This window comes from Ostrea edulis, chromosome 10, assembly GCF_947568905.1.
Source record: "Ostrea edulis chromosome 10, xbOstEdul1.1, whole genome shotgun sequence".
Classification (NCBI taxonomy): domain Eukaryota; kingdom Metazoa; phylum Mollusca; class Bivalvia; order Ostreida; family Ostreidae; genus Ostrea; species Ostrea edulis.
This window is the reverse complement of record NC_079173.1, coordinates 36,325,802-36,336,773: the sequence shown is the minus strand read 5'-3', so window position 1 is coordinate 36,336,773 and position 10,972 is coordinate 36,325,802. Positions and strand designations below refer to the sequence as shown.

Below are 10,972 nucleotides of genomic sequence, written 5' to 3'. Positions count from 1 at the left end.
TTTAATGTCCCGCTTGTAAATATTACACTCATTTGGAGACATCACCACTGCCGGCGCTTATGGCTATTGAGCAGGGAGGGATCTTTATCGTGCCACACCTGCTGTGACACGGGACCACAGTTTTTTGTGGTCTCATCCGAAGGACCGCCCCATTTAGTCGCCTCTTACGAAAAGCTAGGGGGTACTGAGAACCTGTTTTAACCCGGATCCCCACGGGATAGCGCATATGTGTAAGAAAAACTAACTTTATGTTTGGTACCAAATTGAGACCAAAATAGTCATAACGATTAATTGTCTTTATCTTGAAAGACTTTAATTTTTGCTGATTTGATATGAAAAATTAGGTGCATATATAGGAAAAGGAGAAAGGGGTGTACGATAATTGTGATTTTCGCCACCCAAGAGTTATGAGTTTTGGGCGGGTACAAAATAGTCATTAGATTTAAAATAACATGTATTATATCATCCAAGGTATTTCATCATCAGGCACTTTCAGAGCATTGGTTCTCTTTTGTTTTATGTTCCAGATGAATATTAAACTTTAGATTTGCAGAACAGGGAAATTATTACAGATTTCGTTGCCCATGGGGATAGTGATACCTTTAACTTAATACTCAGGTGATCGACAAGGCCTTCGTGCATCTTGCACAAACATGTATGAAGACGTGGAGTACAAAAATAATATGACCTTCGATATTAGTCAAGGGTTATAAAAAAAACTTGAATCAACACAACGCTGAAACGTTTTGATTTGTTTTAATCATTTTCTTGTATTTGCCCACATAAAGCCTTTATCTGTTTTTGTAGCCCCACCTTACCCACAAAGGTCATGATTTGAACTCCATGAATCTGAACTGCCTGGGATTCTTGCATATTAATTTGAGTGATGATAACCTTGCTTTATTTGAGGTTTCCCCTATACATTCACATGTAAAATTTTGATTCCTTATTGTGACCTCACCCTACCCACGGGGGGGGGGGGGGGGGGGGGGGGGGGGGGCATGATTTGAACAAATTTAAATCTACACTATGTCAGAAAGCTTTTGTATAAATTTCAACTTTTCTGGACAAGTGGTTCTTCGGAAGATTTTGAAATGACCCCACCCTATTTTTGCCGTTTCTGTGTTACCTTCCCTTTCAAGAGGAAATGGCCCTTCATTTGAAGAAAAACGCTATAAGGCTTAGAAATAGCATAGCATTTATAAATAGTTCATAAAAACGTACAAAACATTTTTCATAAAAACGTACAAAATATTTTCATGAAAAGCTTACAAATTATATACACGTATATTCATTTTAATAAAAGGAAAACTATATGCAAAATAATTCACACAATACATTATGAAGATATGAAAAAAAAATTCACGTGACTGAATATATTATATCAAATCTTGGAAGAAACGTCCGTGAAGATTAAAGGGCACAATGGTAGGGAGCTCGGCGGAATTGACAATCTCCATAGTGCGTGCGTTCAGAAAAGCCAGATAACTGTACTTTTTCTCTCCGTTCAACACCGGAAGAACAAGATAACCATCATCCTCGTCGCTCCCCCCTGGAGTCGGGATAAACCACGCCTCCACGACATAATGATTGGTTATTTTCCACATTTTATCCTGCCCACGGCCGCATAGGTCTTTCTTGACCAGAGCTATATCACTCAGAGATTTGTTGTTGCATTTCAAAGCCACACCATACGCAAAGCAATACGATCGATATCGAAAGTTTTCATTTATTGATGGGAGATCCAGGGCCGACGCACACGGTGCTTCTCGGGAGTCCTCGAATGTTTTCCATGTCACCGTTAATGAGTCAATATCAATGGAATATCGCCTTACAGATGCCCTTGTGTCAAACTGGTTCCGTTTTACTGGGTCTAATAAATTCTTTATTTCTAAATTCTTTACGAAGTCCGGATTTCTGTATGACGAAATATCAACGATGATTTTCGAACTGTCCTGCTCAAAAGCATTAATCTGATGCATCATAAAAACATTTTCCGTTTTTAAAGTGTACACTTCTCCAGATTTAATGTGCACTACATATAGAGTTGTTGGTGTGTCGGGTTCCCAGTCTAACGCTTTTTCTGGAATTGCATACTGAACCATTTTCTCTACATTGATATAATATGGACATGCAAAGAATATGGCGTAGTGTTCGGTTGCAGCAAACGAATGCATGTAAGGAATGCGGTCCACCTCCCAAGAGGTAATAATGTCCCTCTCTTCAGACGATTTGATTCTGACAAGTGATATTTTGCTTTTCAAACCCGGAATGATATTTACACTCGACAAGTATGTCAAATGATTGGCAGTTCCCATTTCCGGTAGCGGATGTGCAGAGGAGAGGAAATTTAGAAACGAAAATGTTGATGGGGTTTTCTGCATGTTGACAGGGGCTGACACTGAAAAAAGAGTTTTCAACGAACTAGGTGCTATTTTATAGACTTTCCAGAAATCATTCAAGGCTACCACATCACCGTTTCCAAACTTATAAACGTTCACATTCATATTGTCAATACCCCGTACCAATGCTTCTAATCTTTGTATCATATTGAATGGTGGATTGACGGATTCAAACAAGAGATAGGGAGCAATGTCATTGCGTTTTATAGATTCTGTGTAAAATTCACTTTGGAGGAATTTTGTGGAAAAGAAAATACTGCCATTGCCGGGAAATTTCCAACTGCTGAGCTTGGCAAATGCATCAAACGTATGCGTGAAACGCCGGCCGCCAATTTCATACTTCCCGAGTCCGTTCCGAATCTACAATAGATATACGAATTTGTTATACCATATTTTAAACAAATAAGACATTATATGTGCAATAATTTGAGAAGCATAATCATGTCAAAACTATATGAAATTGGCATAACTATGATGCCGAAACATAATGCACAATTTTATCTACATTGTCGGAGGCATGTCACATTGACAAACTATTGACCGTCCAAGTGTAGTTTTACTAAATTTTATCACGCTGCAAGTGATTTCTCTTTTAAAACAAACACACACTTTACGTAACCCTAAGTCAGGACAGACAGTAAGATGTCAGTGTGTGTTGTAATTGTCAGTTGCTCCCCCAGGTAGGAGACATATTTCTGTATATAATTTAAATTATTGTATGAATTTGATCTTTAAGATTGATAAATAAAGATCGTCCCAAAACGTATGGACATATTTAACTAAACAATATGTTTTATTTAAGACTTGAACAATAACACCGAAATATTACTTACCAATGTGCCTTTTAACCAAGATGGTAGAGGTTCGGCGAAGTAAATTGGAACATTTTCCATTTCCCGGTCATTAGAAGCAAAGAAAAGATCAAAGCCGGGGTCCACACCTAATTCATCATCCGCGCGATCACTCTTACTATCAGCAATGCTCTTTCCAGTAAACGTAAAGTTTTCACCCGCTACGAGTATCCGCTCCGAACACAAGACTAAAGACACAAACTGAAACAAATAGGATTTACGTCTCCAGTTCATCATGTTGTCTAGTCAGCTAGTGATTAACAGAGTGTGTTGGGACAAGATCCATGTAGACACTATTTCGCACTGGTGAATGACATGTCTTTATAAATGCATAATAACCTTGACCTTGCCTTGGCGTATTTTCATTCGTTATCGTTTTGACATCTACCAGAAATATAGGGTGTTAGATTAGCATCACCTAACGTCAATAGACAGGCATGTTTATAGTTTTAAAATAAATAAAGGTGCTAGAGAGGAGAAGATTGTGATGCAGTCACCTCGGCATTTCAAACTCTGAACTGTTGTGTAAACTCAGGTGACCTATTGCAATAGGTCAGCGCCCGTCGTCATCCGCTGTGCGTCTCTGATGTGTGTTAACAATTAAACATTTTTGATACTTCATGATGATTACCAAATCTTTTCAAATTTGGTATGAAACATTTGGGACAAGAGGGACATGAAATGTACATTTCAGGATTCCTGTACCCCTAGAGTATTAGGGGCAGGGCAAAAACTGACCAATACCCAAACTCTTCTCTACAACCGCACATCTGTAAAAAAAAAAAAAAAAAAAAAAAAAAAAAAAAAAAAAAAATCTGCATTGTGATGCAGAGAAGGAAGGTCTCTACTTAAATTGTAAATTTCATGATCCCCGAGGCAGAGGATCTGACTCTAGGGCAGGGTCAAACTTGGTATATAGTGTTTATTTGTAAAACATTTGATAACATTCTCTTTATTGCTGTTAATACAAAAGTGAAACTCAATTGATATATAGAAAGAGCAAGTGGTCATTTATCGAAATTGTAAATTCCATGATCCCAGGGGTAGGGGTTTGATTGTTTGCTGTTTTCCGCTATACTCAACAATTTTTCAATTATCTGGTGGCGTCCAGTTATTAATGGTGGAAGAGAAAACCTAGGTACACTGTACCTGCGAAGCGACCACCGACCTTCCGAAAGGAAACTGGGAAACTTTCGCTGTTACCGGCGCGAGCGTCCGGGACTCGAACCCGCGCCGACCAGAGGCGAGAGGCCGTGTGATTTTGAGCGCAATGCTCTAACCACTCGGCCAAGGAGGGATTTGATATTACAGTGGGGTCAAAATGAATATCACTGTTATTTTCACCTTATAACTTTGCACGAAAATTGTAAATTTCATGATCCCATTGGTTGAGGTTTTGGTATCAGGGTGGGGGGAAATGGTCAGTTATTGAATGTGCTAACAAATGAATATTTTTAACTTCTTGACAACTGCCATTCCATTTTTTCTTCAAATTTGGTAAGAAGCATCTTTGGGACAAGGTGGACATAAGTTATGAATATCAGGGCTTCTTCACTCCGTGATCTTAGGATCGGGATAAAAACTGCCAAGCATTGACCGATATTCAAATACCTTTCCTCCAACTGCGCATCTGTAAGAAAAACTAAATGCATATATAGTGGTAAAGGGCATGGAAGCCTCTTCCAAAGCTGTAAATGGAGGTTCTGACTGCAGGGCGGGGCCAAACTTGGTATACAAAAATGTATATTGTGTATATGTGTAAAAGATTTAAATGGTGTATTATTTAATAGTATTGATACTAAATTGAAACTAAATGGGTATTTAGAATGAGTAAGTAGCCCTTTACCAAAATTATAAATTTCATGATCCCAGGGGTAAGGATTTTAGTTCCAGGATGGGGCCAAAATTACCATAGTTATTATTGTTTTTATCATTTGAAATATTTCTCTAAGTTTGCTGAAACGGCATAATAGGAAACGCAGAAAAGGATGTACAAAAATTGTGAGTTTTGCTTGATTGATTGTATACTGTTTAATGTCCCTCTTGGGAATATTTTACTCATATGGAGACGTCAACATTGCCGGTGAAGGGATGCAAAATTTAGGCTTATGCTCGGCGCTTACGGCCTTTGGGAAGGGAGGAGTCTTTATCGTGCCACACCTGCTGTGACACGGGGTCTCGGTTTTTGCGGTCTCATCCGAAGGACCCCGGTTTTTTTTTTTTTTTACTAGGACGGGTCTAAACTGGTCATATCGTGTTAATGTTACGTATATCATATTGTGTACCGTTTTTCATCAGTATAGGCACTGTAGTGGGAATTTTAAGTTTTAAGAACGTGACTTGTTTTACACTATTGCTGAATATTAGAATTTATCTTTAACATGCAGAACAGGAATTTTTTCTAGATTTTATAGCCAATGGGGCTAGTAATACGTTTAACTTATACTAAGGGCTAGTGATACTTTTAACTTATACTCAGGGCTAGTGATACTTTTAACTTATACTCAGGGCTAGTGATACGTTTAACTTATACTCAGGGCTAGTGATACTTTTAACTAATACTCAGGACTAGTAATACTTTAACTAATACTCAGGGCTAGAGATACTTTTAACTAATACTCAGGTGACCGTTAAGGCCTGTGGGCCTCTTGTTCCGTTTATCAAGATAAACTTCCGATGAACCCGTCTTATATCATTTATTGACGAATGTTGTGTAAACTATCTACTCAAAGATATTAAGGATTGTCACGTATTTACAGCTAATATCTGAAGGGTGTACTGACTTTTCGATATTGAACTTTGAAAACACAAATCGGTACAGTCTCCCGCTCCGAATTTTTAAACAAACAAATATTTTTAAACAAATATATTTACTTGAAAGCACTTATGAACTACGTGATGAATTTCGACTTATCATATCTCATCTCGCGCATTTTTGGTGCAGCTCGTCCGTTCAGACCACAAACTAATGAGTTTATTTTTCAGAAAATAAAGCGAAAAAGAATAAATTCTCTTCTGTGACGAGGTGTAAGGCATGTAGCAAAAGATTTAAGATTACGGCCTTTGAACAGGGAGGGGTCTTTATCGGGCCAAACCTGCTGTGACACGGGGTCTCGGTTTTTGCAGTCTCAATTTAAAATTCAAAGGCCTTATAATAAAGGCTCGATTAATGATTTAAGATAATGTAGCAATATTCCATTATCACCTACATATGGTGTTTATACGAGTATCTCTCAACTGATTCAATACGCAAGAGTTTGTTCTGCATATGGTCAGGTTTTAAATCTAGGCAAGCTACTGACAAATACGTTGATGATGTTTGCCCAACTCTCTGTTTTGTATTGCTTATGGGAGTGACGAGATTGATTACAGTTTGTTATCTTCACCTTTCATATAAATCTTACAAAGAATACAAAATAAAGAGTATAGAACAACTATGAACTACACCAGAGGTGGGATCAGGAGGAGTAGGCATCCCCTGTCGACCGGTCACACCCGCCGTGAGCCCTAAATTTCAACTGCGTAAACGGCGTAATCCGTAGTCAATTTAAGTGGGTAAAGAACGTCATAACAATTGGTATAAAACGCATCAGGTTATAATAGTAAATTACATCGTTATATAATACCTAATCTAGTATCCATAATTTGATAGAACCCGTTTCCCATTTCCTTTGTATGATGAATAATACAACTGGCAATAGAGTAACATGTACATTTTCTTTTCTGTTTAATAAAAAGCACAATGAAAATCCAAATTTCACAAAATATTCACATCGGATCTAAATGTTATAAAATTTAATTCAAGACTGTGAAATTCCGCTCCTCGTCTACAGATGGTAGCGTGGATGTTCCATAACGGTTTTCAAATTCTGCAGGCAAGGGGCAGGGGTATAAAGATGATATCATGTGGTACGGCATGCTGGGAAAGTTTGTTTCTGAAGACGCATGCAGATCCCGGATTCTCTCTGAAGAGTCCAGAAATGTATTGCCATATGTTTGCTTAGATGCAGTTAAATTTGAATTGTCTGTAATATATACAAAATAAAGAAAAATGAGAATATATATATATATATATATATATATATATATATATATATACACACACACACACACACAGAATGAGATACGATACTATGAACATTTATCCTATTACACAGTACCTTTACAGTTGTTTGTAGCACTCCTTAATTTTAATTCCTTTCTCCACTTTGCCCTCCTATTTTGGAACCAAACCTTAAAGGAAAAATTCAATCAAAGTACTAAATGCATCAATTGGTTGACGAATCCGTAAAATATAACTACATTATATTCCAAAAATTTGAAGTTCTATATTTGTTGGTTGTTTTAGATACGAAATAATATTCAAAATTTAGCCTCGATTTAATCATGAAATTAGTATGCTACCTTTTATTGTTTAAAAGTAAGATGAAACCCCAGTTTGAGTTAAAGATTTTCGAATGGGAAGTAAATCAACAAACAAATCACTGTGAAAAAACAAAACAAATCCATAAAAAAAAAAAGTACCTGTACCCGGGATTCCGTCAAACACAGTTTCATAGCAAGCATTTCTCTCTGGAATACATCCGGGTATCGTGTCTGCAGAAAAGCGCCCTCTAGTTCACACAATTGTCCTCTTGAGAAAGTCGTTCGGAAGCGTCGTTGCATAGTATTGGAGGGGAAGACTTGTAAGTAAAATATTGGAATGTCAGATCAATAATTGAATGTGATCATTTTTGGAGAAAAAACAAATCCAAAGTAGGAACAAAAGTTCCCACGCCGTTTCTATAATTGCAGCATGTTCTTAACCGCCTTGCCGGTTTTGAAAACTTGAGAGAAAGTCCTAATAGTACGCTAAATGAAAGTGCTACTGGGGGATTTCGGTCTTTAGTTTATTTCATAATTTAAATTTTAATAAATTTCATTGTTACAGTGCACACGCCGTCGTGCGCGGAACGTCTATATATATATATATATATATATATATATATATATATATATCTGCCGTATTTTTCTTGTCCTACACCGCAACGCGGAAGGGGACATAGAAATACTGGCGTCCGTCCGTCCCACTTCACATTGTGGATGCAAGTCCTCAGAAACTGCATGCTCGACGGATTTTGTCCATATCTTGTGGGGTTGTTAGTCACCATGTGTAGTTGATCATATTGTACCGCCATTTTGATTGGACAAATTTTACAGGAGTTATGGGACTTTGTTGAATTTATACATGCTACACTATAGGAACACTTTGTGGACGCAACTCCTTAGAAACCACTCAATGGATTGTGTTCTTATTTTGTCGGATTGTCAGTCACCATGTGTAGTTGATCATATTGCGTCACCATTTTGATTCGACAAATTTTAAAGGAGTTATGGGACTTTGTTGAATTTGTACGTTACACTATATACACAATATTAGCTATATTACTATAAGGACATAACAACTTCTTTTTCAAAAGTGGTGGGACAGCCGGAGAAGAAGTTGACTTTTTCATACTCTGTTGGCTGAACTTCAAAAATCCTAATTCGTGGGATGGGACGTACAACTCATTATACCTTTTTAATAAAATCCCCCAAACTTCGATTACTAAATCAGGGTTCGAAATTACCTCATGTCCGTAAGTCCGAGAATAGTAAAAAACATGTCGGACTAGTAATTCTCTATAGCACCAGTCCGTACCGACTAGTGAAAATCCGGAAATCAATCTTGAATTGGTTAAGATTTTAGCAAGATTTGCCTGAGTCTCTTAGATGTTTGAACTTATGGTCGATTACCTGCATGGTTAAGTGTTTGCATGACTATGACATCCTGATCTTCCAAACACATGGAGTGTGTTCGAGACTGCCGTTCTTAGAACGAGCACAAATTCCTGCCGATTCCGAACACAGAGTATGCATCACTAGAACGGGTTCAAGAACTGCAAATAGTGTGGTCTAAGAACAATCACGTTTGTGCGCACATGTTCTCGTCATTCGCGACTCTAACACAGGAGTTCGTAACACTATAGCTCATGGCTTGGTCAATCGAGTGAATTTTATCGAGGGGAGTGGGGTACAACTACTTCTACTTACACGTCAGATGAATCGAATTCATGCACTGAGCCTACCCCACCCACCCCAACCCCCATGTTTGAAGATTTTAAATTTTTTGTTGTACTTTAGTCAAACCTTTAATGATTTTGTTTACTTTTTAAGAGAGTTGGTTTTCTTTTTTCTTACCAAAAGTTTGACCCCCGCCCTGAAAAATAAATCTTAGCCCGCGCATGCTAATAGTGGTGTTATTTAATCTTGCTTAAATATGAGTTTGCTCGTATATGTGTTTTGGTTTTTTATTTATTTATTTTCTTTAGTACAGAAAGAAGTCAAGTTCAATTAATTTTATCTTAATTTTTAATCCAGTGCACATTTTTTTTAAAATTCATATATCGTCTCCGTGTATTTAGGTTTAGTATTACATATGTAGGTAATACTATCATGATCCACGGATACGTCAAGCAACATACAACCAACCTTTCCACCGATAAAGATTTAACGCTAATACCGCCGCGGTGGTCTAGAGGGTTCAAGCCCAGTATTCCGACGGTCCGATAGTCCGACGGTTCAATATTCCGATAGTCCGACATGTTGACCATCACCAAAAATGTTAATTAATAGAGTTAAAATTTATTCATGTCAGGCATTATTTTAAGGAAATTACCAGAAACCGCCAAAATCGACACGGCCTTATTATAAATCAGACAATCAATTTCTGACCAAAATCATTCAAGTGTGAACTTACGGCGGCGTAGAAAGGCCATACATAAATATATTATTCGTTCGGACGAATTAGCTATTTGTTCGGACAAATTAGCAATTTGTTCCGACGAATTAGCTATTTGTTCGGACATATTAGTAATTCGTTCGGACGAATTAGTAGTTCGTTCGGACGAATTACTGATTTGTTCGGACGAAATAGAAAATCGTTCGAACAAATTAGCAATTTGTTCGGACGAATTAGCTATTTGTTCGGACATATTAGTAATTCGTTCGGACAAATTAGTAATTCGTTCGGACGAATTATGGATTTGTTCGGACGAAATAGATATTCGTTCGGACAAATTAGCAATTTGTTCGGACGAATTAGCTATTTGTTCGGACAAATTAGTAATTCGTTCGGACGAATTAGCTATTTGTTCGGACAAATTAGTAATTTGTTCGGACGAATATGTTATTAGCTATAAGGCAACGCCAATGCCGTAGTCAAATACCGTAAAGTGTTGGTAGGAGAGCACAAAACTTAGATTGGGGCACATGCTAAAATGGGATTCAATTCCAAAATTTTCCACATAAACGTCATGAAGATGGCGACGGTAACCTACATAATCACCCCAACCCCTGAAATAACAAGCTAAAAATGGTAGGAATCCCTACACCCTGCTCAGTCTTAAAAGTTCGAAGAGTAGGCCTCAAGTCTCCCCCCCCCCCCCCCCCCCCACCATCCACCATCCACGGGCAAAAGTTTATTAAATGAAAATTTTCTGTATAAGGGGGCATAACAATCAATAAGGAAATAAATTTTTGTATGGGACGACAATAATGCAATTATGCGCCAATCAGAGCCTATCTAACTTTTTCAACGCAAATCTGTATATCCGAATTTTATACCAATTTTATGGTATACCTTTCTTTATAGCAAATAACAATTTTTGAACAGAAATTTCTTGCACTAGAAATAAGGGG

The 10,972-nt window shown here is 37.5% G+C and overlaps 2 protein-coding genes across 2 annotated transcripts; both read right to left on the bottom strand.

The window, feature by feature from the left end:
* Nucleotides 1-1,186: 1,186 nt before the first annotated feature.
* Nucleotides 1,187-3,584, bottom strand: LOC125665943 (beta,beta-carotene 15,15'-dioxygenase-like). The gene is made up of 2 exons (XM_048898972.2): nucleotides 3,236-3,584; nucleotides 1,187-2,762 (listed from the first exon to the last, which is right to left on the bottom strand). The coding sequence occupies exons 1-2, from the start codon at nucleotides 3,488-3,490 to the stop codon at nucleotides 1,380-1,382; spliced, it is 1,638 nt and encodes a 545-aa protein (XP_048754929.2). The 5' UTR covers nucleotides 3,491-3,584; the 3' UTR covers nucleotides 1,187-1,379.
* Nucleotides 3,585-6,951: 3,367 nt separating this feature from the next.
* On the bottom strand, nucleotides 6,952-8,036 carry LOC125665963 (paired mesoderm homeobox protein 2A-like). The gene is made up of 3 exons (XM_048899001.2): nucleotides 7,778-8,036; nucleotides 7,414-7,486; nucleotides 6,952-7,278 (listed from the first exon to the last, which is right to left on the bottom strand). The coding sequence occupies exons 1-3, from the start codon at nucleotides 7,916-7,918 to the stop codon at nucleotides 7,049-7,051; spliced, it is 444 nt and encodes a 147-aa protein (XP_048754958.2). The 5' UTR covers nucleotides 7,919-8,036; the 3' UTR covers nucleotides 6,952-7,048.
* Nucleotides 8,037-10,972: the final 2,936 nt, after the last annotated feature.